Source organism: Sparus aurata, chromosome 5 (genome assembly GCF_900880675.1).
Source record: "Sparus aurata chromosome 5, fSpaAur1.1, whole genome shotgun sequence".
In the NCBI taxonomy this organism is placed as follows: domain Eukaryota; kingdom Metazoa; phylum Chordata; class Actinopteri; order Spariformes; family Sparidae; genus Sparus; species Sparus aurata.
Genome location: NC_044191.1, coordinates 25179602 through 25197969, shown reverse-complemented (window position 1 = coordinate 25197969; position 18368 = coordinate 25179602). Strand labels below are relative to the sequence as shown.

Genomic DNA, 18368 nt, shown 5'->3' with positions numbered 1-18368 from the left:
TGTAGAGTTCCCTGATAAATATTCGCTTAGACAGTTAGACAACCAGGTGAGACGGACAAATATGTGAAATCGTGTTGTATATAAAAATGCATATTAAACAACATATTTGTTAAAAGATTCCCTCTAATAACAATTTTGCAACATTACTCAAAATCCAGGATTGCATGATTCAAATGGACCGAATCGACAAGAATTCAACAGAATCCTATCAAATTATATAATTGAGTTTTACTTGCTATATAAATGCAACTTTATATTGATACGTTGCGTTTTTTCCTTACTGACGTGAGATTATACACTATATAATATTCAGAAAGAAAGTGTTTACATACTGTTTTGCCAGTTTCATCCACGGATGACAGCAGCCTGATACGATCGAGCGCTACACAACCTTCTACGTTTATTTTGAAAATCCTAAACCAGAAGTAGCTGTGATGTAGCCGCTAGCTTCACAGCTCCCATCTCTTCTGTGGCATCCCTGTTTCTCTTAAGTCCTCAAATGCACGACTTTCACCGTCGGCAGAAACAGAGGATGTCGAGGCCCGATTCATGTTAACACCACGTGTTGATATGAGGATAAAGAGATAAAAGAGACCACCTGTTTAAGGTCAGTAACGTACCTTGGGATTCCCTGTTTGACAACGCGGAAATGGGCCAGATGTCTTGTTTGACAGATGTTGCTAGCTAGCTTAGCTTAGTCTGCTAACATAGTATTTCTACAACTCAGGCACTTAAGGTTAGCTTGTTTGCGCTTGTTTTGTGTATTGACTGATCCTGGTGAGTCGTGTAATCGGCATCGTTATTAGAAAAGCAGGTTTAATGACTTATGAAATTAAATAACATCCTCTGAATAGAAGTCGAAGGTACAGGTGCAGCATGCTGGCCTGTAAATCAGGTTTTAGACGGGGCAGGGGCTCCACAGTGTGAAAGCTGAATGGATATTCAGTATAATGTTTACCAATATCGTCGGATACCGAAATATAGTCAGAGATAAAGTGGTGGAGACACAATATAAAATGGAGAATACTTTCCTCATTTGTGTGATTCTGTGTAGTTTTTCCTATTTGTAAAGACAAAAAATGAAGACTAAGGTCAGTAACCTCTACTGAAGTCCCCCCCCCCCCCCCCCCCTTATACTAGAACATTTTCAAATTCAGGAGCATCAGACTGATTTGGACATGCTAGGTTTACAGGCCAACATACAGTATCAACCAATATTGACCACTTTAAGAGAGAGTGTCTGTGGTTTATGAGTAAAGGTAAACACAACAGTGGGCTGAGTTTCTGTAGTTGAAATACAAAGGGCATGGGCTAATTAGTAAAGAGCAAGAACATACTTTTCTATTATGATATAGTCTTCCGTCAGGAAAAACATCTGTCAGAACTAGTACATGAAAAAATGCCCCGGGACTGGGTAGGGCAAGTATGTTGTTTTTGTTGGCTCATCTAATAGTAGGGTGTAGCAATTCTAGTTCCCAAACATTTACAGTGTAAGAGCAACAGAATCATTACAGATGATAAGGTGAGGTTGTTGTTGATGTTAAAGCCAACATTCAATGCCATCCTATAATATTTGCTAACATATATGCCCCCAATCAAGAGTATTCCATTTTAATTGGTATGCTAAGATGTAAAATAGGAGAGTCTCGAAATGGGCATAACTATCCTATCATCATCCAAAATGGGGACTTCAATCAGGTCATTAACAATTTTTAGAATGGAGCAACCCCGCCAACTACAAAAATCATGATATAGGCAGCAGATATTTGTATTATTTACTGAATGTGTGACTGACGTACTTAGTAATTTGTTCCTGTTTTCATATCTTATTATATTGTAGTTTTATTGTTCCTTATACCCAAATCAAACAAAAGCACAAACCCAAACTCTGTTTGTGATGTTTTTTTTAGCCCCAGTTAAGTTAAAGTGGCGTGATGATGTTTGCTGTTGACTGAAGTCCACTCCAACAAACAAAATGAAGAGGAGACTGCTTCGTGGTTTCCTGTCGGAGATTTCCATCCGGACAGCTTTGCTGGTTGTGTTCCTGTAAGTCTACCCAGCTTTGAATCGTTGGTGTGTTGATCTGTATTTTAAAGGGCAAACATTGTTTTCATAAGGAGACAACAAATGGAGAAACATACAACATACCAATAGTTTTGTTTTTTATTTGTGTAGCGTGACGGAGCAGCTGCCTCCTTTCTACCGCGAGATCCAGCCAGAGGAGATGTGGTTGTATAAATTCCATCGTGTGGAGAGAGACCACGTGCCCACCTCACTTATGTTTGTAAGTAGACTTGAAATGAGCATAATAAATCCTTGAGTTGAGTTTTCCCTCTCGCACCTCTTCCCTGACAACAATCCCCACAGAGAATCTGAGCTACCTTCCTGCCATCTACAGTCTTTTAAAGGATCATTCAAATCCTTTCAAATTTTAAGATCAGTTCCCCACCTTCCCCACATAACCACTGGTTTCAGTACAGTAAGAAAATCAATTTTCTGGGACCTGACCTGTGCAGAGTGTCACTCAAAAAAATGAATTGATTATGATCAGGGATTGTACATATCTAAGAGGTTTTTTTTCTTCACAAAAATAAAATACTATAAACATTATACACATTTTTTAAACAGATTTTTTATTTCATTACATTTCTTGCGCTAGAAACATCCGGTGGTCCGAACTCAACCATATGATGGCATTAGGAGTGTCACAATATAGCAATTGAAATATTGATATTGTGTTAATAATGCACACATGATAATAATGTAAAGAATCCCGCAAAGATGTTAGGCCTTGTGCATCTCTTGTTTATGAGTTCAGCTGGTGGCCTTTCCAGGTGTGACTGAATGTAACTGATCTCACTTTAAACTTTTATGGTTACAGACTCTTTCTCCACCTCCCTACTATCTTACTTTAAGGGCAATTTATTTGCCAAAACAGATACAATACACAGAAAACAAAGTTAAAGATGAATGGGGTCTTTAAAAAAAAAAAAAATCTAATTTCTATAGATATTGCGATTATATTGCTGTCTTGAATTAGTTTGGCCACGACAGTTGTGTAGATAAGAAAAGATCTGAGATCATTACAGGCTTTGATGGGACAACTTCTTTAAATAATCCTGGTCTATGGTCTAGGATTTTTAGTGTAAATAGACTGTCACAGCCCCTTTTAATGAAAACAAAAAAAAAAAGACGAGCTTTTGTTATCAAAGTAGATCCATGCTTACAGATTAATATTAATTTGGCGTTAAGTGGATTTAAGTTGTAATACACGCTTCTTTTTTCTTTGCATCAGAGTGTGGCAGTTTTCACCCCTTTGATTGTAATCCTGGTTTTCGCCTTCCTGAAGAAGTCAGAGCGAGGAGATGTAAAGGAGGCCTCACTGGGTAAGAAAGCAGACATTAGTTTTTCACATTAAAACAAAGATACCAACCAGTTGTATGTATTGACCTATGTGTAATTTTCCTCTGTCATCTAGCTGTGACTTTGACTCTGGTGCTGAATGGAGTTTTCACCAATGTCATCAAGCTTGTTGTTGGCAGGTAAACATGGATCACAACATAGCAGCGGCTAATAATGCCCAGTGTTAAAGTGGATTAAAGTCTGAATCTGTCCTCGCTGTGTTTGTCTCTACTTTAGGCCACGGCCAGACTTCTTCTACCGTTGTTTCCCAGACGGTCAGATGAACCTGGAGTTGCGCTGCAGCGGTGACCCAGATGTCGTCATGGAGGGCAGGAAGAGCTTTCCCAGTGGACACTCTTCCTGTAAGGGCTTTTTATGGTCGATTATGCCTAAGTGGCTGATGCATTTTCATCAAGAGGCAACCAGGCAAAACAACAAATGCACAAAGTGGGGCAGAATGGCAAATGATATATCTGACAATAGATGTATATAAGTGTATTTTTGTCTCCAGGCTCTTCTTTTGGTGAACAAGCAAGAGAGCGTCCCTCGACTTTCTTAAAAGCTTTGCTCCATGTGTAATCCCTGGCCCTTGTCTTTTTGTAGTTTTCTCTTTCTCTGTGTCCTGCGCACCCTTTTGATCCTTTTCTCCTCGATCCCAGTCGCCTTTGCAGGTTTGGGTTTCACTGGGCTGTACATCGCAGGAAAGCTGCGCTGCTTCAATGCAGCGGGACAAGGCAGAGCGTGGCGGCTGTGTGCCTTCCTCACACCTCTACTTCTCGCAACAGTGATTGCCCTCTCCAGAACCTGCGACTACAAGCACCACTGGCAAGGTCAGAGTCACAGAAAAGAAGCAGGTGGTACAATGCATGATGACATTTGCGCAATTCTCTCTCTTAATATTCTCCCAAAATCTTTTTATTTTTACACATTAAGATTCATTCATGAAGCTGCTGGGTCAAACTCTTTATACCTATGTGCTGTCTTCTTCTTCTCTCTCCCCTTCTTGCAGATGTATTAGTGGGTTCTCTGCTGGGCCTTGCTATTGCCTGGTTGTGTTACAGGCAGCACTACCCTCCACTGCAGGACCCTGACTGCTACAGACCTCTGCGCCACAGAGAGACTGTTCCAGCTGCACAGGAGCGCAAGCTGGCCAACTCTAACTACATCCTGCCCCTGTAGCAGAGCAGTACCTGGATCATACTCTTTACTGGTGTCATTTATTATTCTGGATTACATCGTAATCCGTATAATTATGTTATTTGCATTGTCAGGGCTGGGCGGTTTATCATTATTTATTGTTTTTTTTTATTATAACTGTATGGTGGGAATTTTCTTTTTGTATGGTGATACAAGACACATTGTTTGTTTTCCCAATTAACGACAAATTTCTTCTGAATGGTTTGTGAAAGACTAGAGAGTTGCTGTTTGAAACAACTCCAGTTCAACAGTCCAGAGCAATGGACTCAAACTATATAAACAAGTTAAAGTGAGGTTTTTCAAACCTAAAAAGAAATTATACGCAAGTATTATTTTATACAAAATGTATCAATATTGGAGGGCCTGTTGAATATCACACATATAAAACATTTATCACAATCCACCCATATGGCCCAGCCCTACACAAACCTGTGTATTGTGCCTATAGATCACATGACTTTAATACTCACAACAGCTGAGCAGGTCAACCACACAAGCACTGCACTACTAGTCCACTGCCCATCAATCGCTGGCTCAGCTGCTGTGAAACAGTTTTCACATGTTGAGTCACAATTCTGTGATTGTTTTGTAAACTTTTTCAACAAGCAGGGTTGAGACTTCAGGAAAAAATACACAGTATTGGATGTTTGTGCATTGATGTTCATTACTGACCTTTGGACACATGGTAAAGAGAATCCGAGCTCAACAGCTATTAGATGTTAAATCAGTTAGTCAATGGATCAATGGAGCAACATGTCAACACTTTTGATTGTAGATTATTCTCTAATATAATTTATCAACCCTTAATGTCAAACACTTGCAGCTTCTCAGATGTAAAGATTTGCTGCTGTCGTATCATTGTAAATTGAATGTACAAGGGTAGGACTTAGAAGACAAAACAAGCAATTTCAATTGAAAAAATGTAGATACTTCATAATATTCTTCTCTTCTTCTTCTCTTATCAGACTAAATCTGTAATCAAGCAAGTAAAATAGAAGATAACTTTGATTTTAGACAACAAAAACAATCATTAGTTCCAGCCAGAGCTCGAAAAAGGTCCACTTATTAAAGAATGAGAGCTTTCAACTGCTTCTCAAAGTGTAAATGTGATCAGAAGACATAAATGTGATATGACAAACACTTGACAAAGACAGCCGGGAAAAAAAGAGACAAAGTGGATGTCCTTGAGCCAGTGCAGGGGTTACAATCGCCACCGTACATGACCACTTGATATCATGTGCCTCAATATTTGGATTTACATTACTTGATGCCTCTTGGGCCAGCTCCACTCACTGAATATGAGTTTGGAAGCTCCGTGTAATCAGCAAGTGGACCTTTGAGCTTTGTTTATCTGCACCATATAGTATTTGCATTGACAAGCGAATACTGGTCAAGTAAGAGGTGTTAATCTTGGCTGTTCATATCTGAAGTAAGAATGCGCGATGTGAACAAAATTCTCTATCATAGTTTGTAATGCAATTTTATATCATGATACACTAATGTTACGTCATATATACTGATCTAATGGAAAAGCAACAGTTTATTGAAAAAAAATTAATAAATACACAGGTAGATCTTTGTAAGAATAAAACTGGCATTATATTATTTTTTATCAAAAAATTATATGAAAAGGCCAAAACCATTCATCATCCAGAACTTTTCGACTTCCCTACCCTGTTTGTGGCACTTAGTCTCAAAACCAATTAATTGCTACTGAAGACACAAAACTTTAACGCTCAGTTACTTTTGTACTGTTTATTGTACTTTCTCCAGATGGCTTAGTTATGTCCTAAAACAGATGGGCACTGTAGTTTTTTGACAGTGGTACTCAACCAGGAGGAAATTGTGCATTTTCTGGGGACAACTTTCAATCGGGGATTAAAACACATTTAATTTCCAAGTTGTTTTTGTAGAATAGTGGAGGTCTATGGCACAGACAAATAGTATATGCACAGGCAATATTTGTTAGTATAGGATTAATTTATTATTGGATTAAATCTCCTCATGTAATTTCTTGACAATAACAGGAAAGCATATAATTGTTCTTGATAGCTATCATGGTATTAACTATAGAGTAAAATCTCTGTCATTTGACACAATGAAATTGTCTCATCGTGCTCATCAACATATGGCCCACTCCTATCTGAAAGCACCGCTTTTGTTGTCCTCATATGTAGAGCAGGTTAATCAAAACTATTTCTCATATATTTGATCTTCATAATTCTGCACTCCTGCCTCTGTTTTGAGTGCTGTCTCTGTCTTCCTTTATTATATTTTGAATATCTCCACTCACAAATGTTTTCATATATGTTAAGGGTTCATATCCCCAATCCTCAGTTTAATGGCATGATGTAGCTTATCCACTCGTCTTTTCTCATGGGTTCTGCTGTACTTTCTTTGTAACGACACAAATGCATCTCCACAGCTCGTCTGCTAATATCGCCACAAGTTAATACGACTGTAAAAGAACTATGAGATAAATGTTTTCCCACGTCAGTGGTCTCAGGCTTAGTGTAGGTCTGGCTTCCGTTACTACACACCCTTCTGGCTCCTCTGCCAACCTGTCTAGAGGGTGAATGTTCACCAGAGGTGGAGAGACATGCAGTGTAAAGTGGTTGGTTTTTGGATCTAGAAACTGAGTGAGATCAGACTGTAACCTCTCCAAGTGATGGTGCTAGCCTCCCAGTGATCCTGCTGGTCAGGTTTTCTATCCTGTTAATAGTTTTATTGGCACACAACGTTTGGTGGAATTTTATTTTTTCATTTAAGACTGTGAACATTACAGTCTGTGATTCAGTTTTTTTTGTCTTTATGTTAATGTTTACGAGGTTGGGTTTTATTTGGAACAAGCAGGTCAGCCTTTGCGTATGTATGACTGGTTTACAGGTTGAAACATGAAAAACAAAACATGTTTCTGTTTGCGTGTGAAACCAGCCAAAGTTTTTGCATGGTCAAAGCACTTTTGATCGTCGCTGTGAATCAAGCTTTAAGCAGCTGGATTGCAGTGGTTTCAGACCAAACTTGGCAGAAAAAAAAACATGAATTTGTGCCTTTGTTTACTAAATTACTGTATTACTCTCAGTTTATTAATTCTAAGTATATACTGCATGTTACAGTGTATACTCTGGCATGTTGTGGACACACCTTTGTTCTCAATCTTTACGTTTACGTTTTACAGTCTGTAGCTTTCAGTCGGCATGCTGCCTTTCTTTACCTCAGAAAAGAAATATTAGTAAATAATGTTGCTGATGGAGTCAAATGTGAAGATCTTTAGGGAGAACAGAACAGAGTAGCCAAGAGGAGGAAAAACTTCACTTTTTTACGAAACTTTGAGACAAACAATATCTTAATTTACTCAATCTTACTGTTATTTGTGAGATGATGTACAGGTCTGAGTGTATTTAATTTGGGGGCATGTAGGAGTTTACTTGAATTTTGAATTTTTGTTTGTTTACCTTCAATGTGATAACATTATTTCATGAAAAAATATTATTTTCATGAAAATAGAGATCATATTTGTGGGCTCATAGGTGGATCCCTTAGACAAAAAAAACAACTGTTGATTAGACTGCTGCATTTTGATAAAATCCTGCATGTTTCACTGCTAAAGAGCAACATACTTTCGTCATAATTGTACTTTCCATCCAAATACCCACATATCCATCCATTTCTGTCAATTTATGTGATTTTACTGTATCAAGTTAATGATCATGTCTGGGCTCCTTCAGATCTACTGTTGTGACAAGGGATGATATTAAATTTTACCTGTTTGCATTGTTTATGTCCTGCTCATCATGATTTGCCTTGGCTTGTAGGACCACATAGCAGCCGCTAATGCTGATACATTATCCTGATTGTACATGTTGTGATGCTTTTAATGAATCTTTTGGTGACACTAAATGATGTTTCTAAATAATCTTGCAATACACATTGTCCTTTGCTTATTTTGTTGTGGGTCATCCTGTTTTTGTGTGATGATTGACAATATAAATATTTTCCAGTAAATTAAATGTGTGTGGGGGGGGGGGACTGCAAACACAAACTCGACAATTCCTTTATATATTTCAAAGAACAAGCCTTCTAGCCTTTCTATCGACACAATCCTTTCACTTGTCAGTTGTCAATTGTCAATTTTCAATTTCAGTTGTTCAACTAAAAAGAACAACAACAACAAAGAACAGTTAGTATGGTATAAAATGAAGTAAGTAAAGTGTTCAGAGCTCTGGGCTATTATAAATATATATTTAAGAATATATATATATTATTTACAGTGAGGATTTATGTTGTTCAATTATGTACAGGTAGTATACTGAAGATAAGACATGATAACCAAGGTTACCATGCAAAGCGACACACTTACTCATGAGGTACAATACATTCATACTCTATATCATCAATATATTATCAATATGATTATTTATATGTTTTATTAATAGTTTAAATCAGTTTGTACCCTGTAATCAAAGCTGTCAAACTATTGTAGCAGAGAAAAAGTCCAGTATTTTCCTCCACGATGTAGTAGAGTAGAAACATAAAGTAGCTAGCATAGTTTTATACTCGAGTAAATGTATTAAACTGGGATTAGGTGCCTAAATATTTTAATTACTGAAGATGTCAGTTGGGTGTTTCAGTTAGTTGTTGTCTCTGTTTAAGCTTCTGAACGAAACTTTACGAAATAAATGTGGATCAAAATAATTTTGCAGGAAACTGTTAAAATACCTGTCTACTTGTCTTGACCTTGACAGGTTTGCCATTCTTTGTTCTTTGGAAGCGGCTTTGTTTTTCTTAAAATTGTAGGCGTGGCCTCCATTATGTGACGTACGTCATTTCCACCCCCAGTGATTGGTTGAATGTGACGTGTAGATTTGGCGCCACATTTCCAACAAGGAACAGAGGTCCGCTGCGAAAGAGCTCCGTATTTGACAGTAAACCAAAATAACCCGCTGTTCATGCCACTTTAGCGATATTTTACCGGGTTTGTTTCGTCCTAGAAGTCTTAAACTGACGATTTTGAGAATGTTCATCACCAACATAAGAAGGGAATTCTATGACGTAGTTGCCAACCAGGTACGTTGTTTTGGCTAACTCTAACATTAGGTTAGCTAACTTGAAGCACGACGGACTTTGCTAACATCACTCAGCAGACATGTAACTCTACGTTATCGTCATCGTCAGTTTTTGTATATGTTGTGCTAAACATGATCTGTCGTACGTTACCTGGCTTTCAGAGAGTCGCACTCCTGGTGGCATCAGACATCGACGCTCTCTGCGCCTGTAAGATACTACAGGTAAGAGAATCGGCTAACACTTAGCAAACATTAGCTCCTCGCCTTCTGTTTGTTTATCACAGACTGAGTTTCCAAATTAAATGTGTTATGTGGTTGTGCCCCTCACTTACAGTTAAAAATGTCAGTGATGTATTTGTCGTACTTCGCAGCTCCTTCCCCGTGTAGTGTATGTCATGTACAATAAATTATGTTTGCACTTTTAAATGGATGCGATGGCTAGAGGATCTTGTTAACATGGGGGCATATTGCAGTGATCAAATACTCCCAGTTGTATCTCTTAATCTGTAAAATCTTCAAGTTACATCTTGTACGTACACATTGCATACACACAGTGCATATAAAAAGTTATATTTTCAGATTTGTTACACGCATTGCTTTTAGTAACACAGCGGCTCCAGATTTTGTGTTCTGATGTCCTTACTCGTCATTGAAAGGCTACTGATAAACAAGTAAATTAAACAATAATTGCAGAATCTTTTTGTTTCTTTACCAGGCACTTTTCCACTGTGACCAGATCCAGTATACACTTGTCCCGGTTAAAGGCTGGCAGGATCTTGGTACTGCCTTCCTTGAACACAAAGAGCAGGTATAATCACATCAGACTCAATTTTCACACAGCTAAAGCACAGGGATAAACAAGGAGGAACTGTCAAGGTTTGCTACACTGTCACTCAAACTAAATGTGTATTTTTGCTGTATGGTGTATTGCAGTTCCGCTACTTTGTTCTCATCAACTGCGGGGCAAATGTTGACCTTCTTGAGATGCTGCAGCCAGATGATGATTCCATCTTCTTCATCTGTGACACTCACCGGCCCATAGATGTGGTCAATGTCTACAATGACAGCCAGGTGATGGATAATGATCAATTCAGCTCACATGATTGACAAAGAAGGAAGCAAACTTACACATTAATTTATTAATTTTTACTATGCTGCAGCCAAATGTGTTTTATTAGCTTGTTTGAAATTTAAGATTGACATCAGAATATTGTATATCTCTGTAGAAGCTGTGCTGCCATGCTCACACTTCTGGAATCATCTTATCCACAGATAAAGCTACTAATCAAACAGGATGATGACCTTGGTGTGCCCTCATATGACGATATCTTTCGAGATGAAGATGATGAGGAAGGAGATGACTCTGGAAATGAGAGTGATGAAGGCTCAGAGCCATCTGGGAAACGAAGGAGATATGATGAAGTAACTATTAAGTAGAATGAAATACACCACTGAAATTAATCAAAACAGCGTTGACCTGACTCTAATGATTGACTTTCTTTGCAGGGTGCAGTTGAGAGAAGGATTGACAGACAACGAGCGAAGCGCGAGTGGGAGGCACGAAGGTGAAGTGTTTTTTGCGCGGATGGTATTTGTCATATAGACATCATGATTTTGAAATTGACATTCATGTTTCACTCATTTCTCAGGAGGGAAATCTTGTTTGACTATGAGCAGTATGAATATCATGGGACTTCTGTGAGTAGACACCTATTTTTTTTTCTTTTTGGGTCCTTGGATGCTAAGATGAGCATGACAAACCAGCATGTAAATTTCTTCTATACGTAGATTTTTTTTTCATGACTTCGATTTCACATATTCTATTGTTGTTCCCAAATTGATTCCTGACATGTTTTCATGTGTCTGCTTTCAGGCTGCAATGATGTTTTTTGAGCTAGCGTTGGTGATGACTAAAGACACCAAGGACATGCTCTGGTAAGCTGTCAGATAAAATTATGTTTTTTTTGTTGCTCTTTGTGTACATGCACTGCACAAGTCAACTGTTGATTTTGTTTTTTGTTTGTTTGCAGGTGGGCTGTCATTGGGCTGACAGACCAGTGGGTTCACGATAAAATTACACAGTGAGAAAGTCTTTAGTATTTCAAAACATAATTCTAAAAAACAATAATCGTTGCCCTTGGAATTGCTGAAGTACAGATATTCATGGTTACCAGATGTATTTGTGTTTGCATCAAATTGTTTACTCAGACTGAATTATATTTATATGTCTTATTCCTTTTTTTAGTATGAAATATGTAACAGACATCGCTATAATGCAGCGGCACGTTTCCCGGCATAACCACCGAAATGAGGATGGGGAGAATTCCCTCTCTATCGACTGTATGAGGATTTCCTTTGAATACGAGTATCCTTAATTCATCTGAAGTTTTTCCCCCTACACAGTTAAGTGTCATAGTAGCAGGAATCACTCGTATGTACTTTATAGTTTTTTTTTAGTTTTTTTTTTAGTTTTCTTTAACCCTTTGCTTCAGCCTCCGTTTAACCCTCTACCAGCACTGGTCCCTGTATGAGAGCATCTGTAATTCCTGTTACACATCTTGTAACTTCAAGCTTTGGACGTTAAATGGCCAAAAGAAACTCCAGGAGTTCCTGGCTGACATGGGGTAGGTGCTGAGAAATACATTTTTTGTGTATTAATATGGAAACATTTATCTACAGAAGTAATAATGGTGTTCGATGAAATTTAATACAAGTGTCTTATTGGAAATCAAGATTTCTTACTTTTAAACGGTGGATATTTAACAGGCTGCCTCTGAAGCAAGTGAGACAGAAATTCCACTCCATGGACATGTCAATCAAAGAGAACCTAAGGGACGTCATTGAGGAATCCTCCAATAAATATGGGTATAATTCTCGAAAAACCTCAAAGAGGAAAAGGCTCTTTACACTCACATGCATGTATTGACAGACAGCCTGACATGATTTGTCTTATTTTGTTTCCCCTCCATCAGTATGAAGGACATCCGCATCCAGACATTTGGCGTGCACTTCGGCTTTAAGAACCGCTTCCTGGCCAGTGACATGGTGCATGCTACTGCTGCCTTGCTTGAGAGCACTGAGAAAGATGAGAGCGACAGTGACAACTTCATCAAGGCTCTGGACTCTCTTTCTAGGTGTGTAGCAGAAACGTAATGTTAGAGAGTTCACTGACCAAAATCCTGATCCTCTTGTATTTTCGCACATGTTGATAAGATGACTAGAAGTAGTTTAAAGCAAAAATGTCTTGTTTTGGGTTTTTTTGCAAATTACATAAACATTTGTGACAACTTAAATTTCTATGCTCTGTTTTTCTCTTTTCTGTCTAGGAGTAACCTTGAGCGTCTACATGCCGGCATTGACCTGGCTAAGAAGAAGCTGATAGCTGTCCAGCAGACAGTAGCCAGCTGCATCTGTACCAACCTCATCTTGTCACAGGGACCCTTCCTCTACTGCTTCCTCATGGAGGTATGAGTTGTCTGTATGACCTGCAGGTGTGTGTGTGTGTATGTGTGGCTGCTTCTTAAGATAACATCCTGCTCAGCTGAATATTCTCCTTCTGCTCTTTCGTGTGTAGGGAACTCCTGATGTGAAGCTCTTTTCTAAGCCCATGGCCTTGACTCTTCTCTGCAAGTACCTTCTGAAGGCTTTTGTCCATTCTGTAAGTATCTGATTGTAAAAGAGCAAGCTTTTCACTTGTACTGAAAACGCACTGCTGTTGGTGTCTCTTTCATTTATGATGAAATGTTTTTGTCGATTAGACGAGGAATAAGCGCTGCAAACTGCTTCCACTCATCATGGCTGCTCCCAAGGACGTGGAGAAGGGAACTGTCATTGTTGTTGGAATCCCACCTGAGTCTGAAACATCTGACAAGAAGAAGTAAGATGTAGCTTCATTAGATATGTAGGGTATTGTCAAATATAGCTAAGCCAAAAATACGTTTTATATCTGGTATGATTTAGCTGTTGATTCTGAGGACCTGTCAGCAAGTGAAATGTTCTTGCCATGTGATTTGATTCTTCTGGGGGAAAATGACAAGTTTTTCCCCTATCTTTTGCTGGTTGAATCCATGTTTCAAGTTGACATTGTTATACTCAACTCTTAAATCATCCTTATTCAAAAACAACTGCCTCACCTTTCCTCAGAGGTCAAATATACAACATTTAGCCTTACTAGTTGTCAGGAAAAAAACTATTTGCTATGTAAAGATTTAGTGGACAGAAGACATTGTGAGCATAGAGTGATGTTAGACTAGTAACTCAATTCAACATTTGGGACCTTTTAACTTCAATTTTTGCAGGAAAAGTACTTTACTTTGTTTGCTAGTTGTGTTGGTATAAAGAAGACAAGGAGTGTGTTTCAGTGATGTCCTCAGACTGCTTGGAGAAATTACTGGAACTTTTAATTGATTATCAGAATTGTTAGTTATTCATATTCTGCCAATCGACATCTTTAGTTGTAATGTGTTTTTTTTATTGTATACAATAAAAATGCCCAATCTCCTCAACTCTTATCTTTTCCTCTCTACTCTAAGTTTCTTTGGTCGAGCCTTTGAGAAAGCTGCAGAGAGCACCAGCTCCAGAACTCTTCATGACCACTTCGACACTTCAAGTAAGCGATACCCCCGTTTACAGTGTTGATTTTGTTCTCATGAATGTTTTATATGGGTTGAGGACAATCTCTTCATTAGACACTAGGTGGCAGCCTCGGCTTCATCTCTAGCAGAGCTTCTATTATCAAAACTGATGACTCAGACATACTGAACATCACAAAACGGATAATTATTTGAGGTTCTTATCACATTTTGCAGTGTAAATACACATCAGTCATTGTTAGGAATAAGATTTGCTGAGTATTATTTACACCTTTATTTGTCTCCAACTACCTCTAGTCCTGTGGCTATCAAATACATGATATTTGATTTGTTCAGAAATAGAAATTTGTGTATTTATTAATTGTTCTTTGTTTTTTTTCCCTCTGTAGTAATAGAGCTGAAGACAGAAGACAGGAGCAAGTTTCTGGATGCACTCATCACCCTTCTGTCATGAGAGGAAGTATGAACATGAAACTGAGTTCCTTGTTTGAGTCTCGAATGGCGTATGTTAGATGTGACTGAAATGAATGAATCTCACCAGACATGTGCAGTGTCACCAACAGAAGATCTGTATCTGTTTTAAATGTTTTTATCATTTTGTGTGTATATTGTACAGTCTTTTTGTAAATGTGTGGAACTCTTTTACTTTCTTTTTCATTTTTCAATTCTTGAAATGTTTCGTCTTTTATTCCTGTCTTTGTATGTGAGTGCTTCACATTTTTAAACATGTTTAATAAATCATAGTAAATTTCTAAAAATGTTTTGCTTGCCTATGGTCATGAGAAGTAGTTAGTGTATATGTTAGTTACACTAACTACTAGTTATGTATATGTTAGTTATTGTTCCTATGAGTTTATGCGGTTTGAGAGTTATGAAATGTAGAAATCTTCATTTACTTCTAGATACATATTATTAACAAGTGCTCTTAAAACATAAAATGTAAATCAGATATAAAAGCTGCCTCTTATGTTTTTTGCCTATACTGCCTTGACTCCAGATGAGTAATCCCATGTTCCACAGAGATTATGTTTTACAACCCTGGGAAAGGATGGATGCTCGCTAAAAGGAGCTAAAATCGCTAATTTCAGAAAGTTGAAATCATGTTTTTCAATTCTTATCAGTACTCAACGGCCTGGATAGAGAACGTTTAGGGGGTTAGGAACAATGTATGTTTGAGATCACAATGTTCTGAGAAGGTGACCCAGTTTACATTGGGCAATGTGATTGTGCAACTTTAAGTTGTTACTACCTTAAAATATTTCGAAACGAGGACATATATGACGTATACAGCATTTACTGGAATCCATTTATGAAAGATGACATTTACAAAGAAGATGACTGATAACTTACTTAATAAGGTCAGTATTAAATTCTGATCGTGTGTCAGATCATTGCATCCTACACTGCTATAGATGTACCTCAAACGCTCTGTGAGTAGTCCTGCCTTTAATTCAATGACTTGACATCACACTATGTCACCATGCCATACATTTGCATAATTTATGACTATATTCATAGTAGAAGTAAAGCTAACTTGAAGCTTCCACCGTAGACATGGTGAGCGGTCTGTCATTGCGGTGTCTGACATTCTGTCAAACAAGCTGTCAAATGTTTGTGACTTTAGCAACCCTCATGACAGGTGGCAGAGCAGTGAGCAGTTCAACCAGTCAACCACACCTGAACTCCAAGGAAAAACTAAATTACAGAAAGTTTTTTAATTGATTTTCTCAATAAACAATGCCAATGATTCATGTGAAGAACCACCATTGTTGGAAAGAAAAACAAGAACCTTATCTGTACGTGAAAAAGGAAGGTGAACTCTGTTGTGTTTGGCAGCGTTTTGGCTGTTGGCAGAGTCTATTCAGGTTGATCCAAACCTTTGTTTTGCTGACGCACAACTTGTGGTTCCACAGAAAGTAAAAGTGCTCTTACTAGATTTCTCGTAAAAAATATTGGCGGTGTAACGAACTTAACATCTTCTCCTGAGCTTAGCCAGCTCTTATGGGGCAAAGGTTGCGGCTGCGACCTTGGCCCACATTTGAGAATCTAGGCCAGGCCTCCTGGTGGGGATTTGTTACCGCCCCAGAGAGTGACTGGAAATGTGGGGCCTGAGCTGTTCTCTGCGGGGTAATTAAGATCCTTATCACACTTGGATCGGGATGAGATCATGACCCTCAGAGTGGAAGGGTGTTTGGCTAGTTTGTGTTGGAAAGTCCGGACTGACTGGCAGCAGCGGGACTGAAACGTGCCGTAATCTGCATCGAGCTGCAGGATGGGATGTTCATATATGTGGTCTTATTGTTACCAGCACAGGTTGTGTGCATCATCAATTAATCGTGCATGAATGTGTACGTCTTCCTGCTTCCGTTGGTCAACTATCTGAGAACAATTTACATCCATAATGATATTGTTTACGGTCACAGCCCAGTGATGTTAATCTAGGATAAACAGTCTGAGGAAGCAGAAATATAGAAAGCTTAAAGAGGCCACAACTATATCTCTAACAGGGCGGAGAGTTTACAGAATTATCCTAAACTGTTGATGCACCAGACTCAATTTTATGTTGAAGAAAGTCCTGTTTAGATGCTATTTTGTATGAGGGGTCTGAAAAAGCATGGAAAAGACACACACAAGACTTCAGAGTGTTCCTCTCAGAAATGACTGCACAGAATCAAGCTTTTGTAGCAGGCGATTCCAAACTTTCCAAAAATCTAAAGTTTGCTGACATTTGCCACCAAAGCTACTGGTCACACCAGAACAAGTGAGGCAGTAGCATAAACACCGCTGATGACACTGAATCGAGTAAGGGTGTGTTTTATTGCTTTTATTCAACTTTTCATTTGTATGGTGAATACTGTAAAGTTTCTTCTCTTAAAAGTTACATAGTCTTACTTTAAAGTGCTCAGATATCCTTGAAAGTTTGAATATGTAATTCCACGTCAACAGGGCACAATCTTGATGCTGTTTGTCATGTAATGAGATCGAAAGCTTTGCAACAGCTAGTAAATGTAACTTGTGGTGAGTGTTTTTTTTGTAACTGAGCTGTAGTAATGTTTCCTTCAGGGTCCTGGCTGTCATAACAATGGTCATCTCTTTGTTGGCTGGTTTAGAGCATGATCCAGCCTGAATAGCTGTTTTTGTTTAATCATATGACACTTAACCTGTTTAATATGCAGAGACATCAGTCGGTGTGATGATGTCCCGGGAAGAGATCCACCTGTTCCACCCATCATTTGGCCTTCTCCCCTCAGCCATCAATCACTTTGCTCTCCAACCCCCCTCTTGCACCTCTAGTGAAGTGGGGCCACTGCCCTTTCCGCCGCTCTGCATCGGAGGAATGTGGCATGCAACAGACCCAACACACACGCGCACGCACGCACACACAGATGGAACCATACCCCCAAAAGGCCGGCTCGTACAGACGATGTGTAGATGTGCAGAGCAGCATTTTTGAAGGCCTCACACTCAAACAGTCGTGTTGCCTTTGGTCCTCAGATGAGCTATCAGTGTTATGAGAGTAGTGATGTTGTGATGGAGGGTCAATAAAGTATTCTCCAGCTCACTTCTTCCACTATATGAAATAATTTCCAGTAATGAAAAAAAAAACGTCTATATGGCTTGTTTGTTAATATTATTGATATAATTTGGATAACTGTTTTAATTTGGATAAATGGGGAAAAGTTAACATTCCATAAACCCGATTCACAATTTTTGATATATACAACAATATTTGGTACAGTGTATAGCCCCACTCATACTGGATTCTTTATTTATTATTGTTTTATTTTAATCTGTATCTATAATTCTTTATACATGAACGTGTAACATAAACATTTTTGAAAAGGATCTCCCAGAAATATAGGACACAATTTGATATGTCAAATATTTTTGTGAGAAATGTTCTCCCTGAGAAATAAACTGGATGAATAATTAAACTTGACATTTGATACATAAATAAATGTGAATGCAAATACCAGTATGTCTGCAAAAATGTGATGTCGCCTGACATATTGGCCTGGTCTTTTTATCAGCAGCGGTGAAACAAATACTACGACAGTGAGAAAATACTCTCTTATGTGTACAAATCCTGCGGTTCGAAAAAGTATGTAAA

The 18368-nt window shown here is 38.4% G+C and overlaps 2 protein-coding genes across 2 annotated transcripts; both read left to right on the top strand.

Annotated features, from left to right (window-relative positions):
* The first annotated feature begins 426 nt into the window (after window positions 1-426).
* plpp5 (phospholipid phosphatase 5) lies at window positions 427-8543 on the top strand. Its single transcript, XM_030417844.1, has 8 exons — window positions 427-607; window positions 1911-2046; window positions 2176-2284; window positions 3296-3386; window positions 3479-3542; window positions 3640-3764; window positions 4062-4232; window positions 4412-8543. The coding sequence occupies exons 2-8, from the start codon at window positions 1976-1978 to the stop codon at window positions 4579-4581; spliced, it is 801 nt and encodes a 266-aa protein (XP_030273704.1). The 5' UTR covers window positions 427-607; window positions 1911-1975; the 3' UTR covers window positions 4582-8543.
* Window positions 8544-9453: 910 nt separating this feature from the next.
* cdc45 (CDC45 cell division cycle 45 homolog (S. cerevisiae)) lies at window positions 9454-15015 on the top strand. Its single transcript, XM_030415914.1, has 18 exons — window positions 9454-9666; window positions 9828-9887; window positions 10381-10473; window positions 10599-10736; window positions 10938-11087; window positions 11172-11230; window positions 11315-11363; window positions 11539-11600; window positions 11696-11746; window positions 11911-12030; window positions 12158-12289; window positions 12432-12530; window positions 12638-12799; window positions 12992-13130; window positions 13240-13323; window positions 13424-13542; window positions 14198-14274; window positions 14647-15015. The coding sequence occupies exons 1-18, from the start codon at window positions 9616-9618 to the stop codon at window positions 14709-14711; spliced, it is 1710 nt and encodes a 569-aa protein (XP_030271774.1). The 5' UTR covers window positions 9454-9615; the 3' UTR covers window positions 14712-15015.
* Window positions 15016-18368: the final 3353 nt, after the last annotated feature.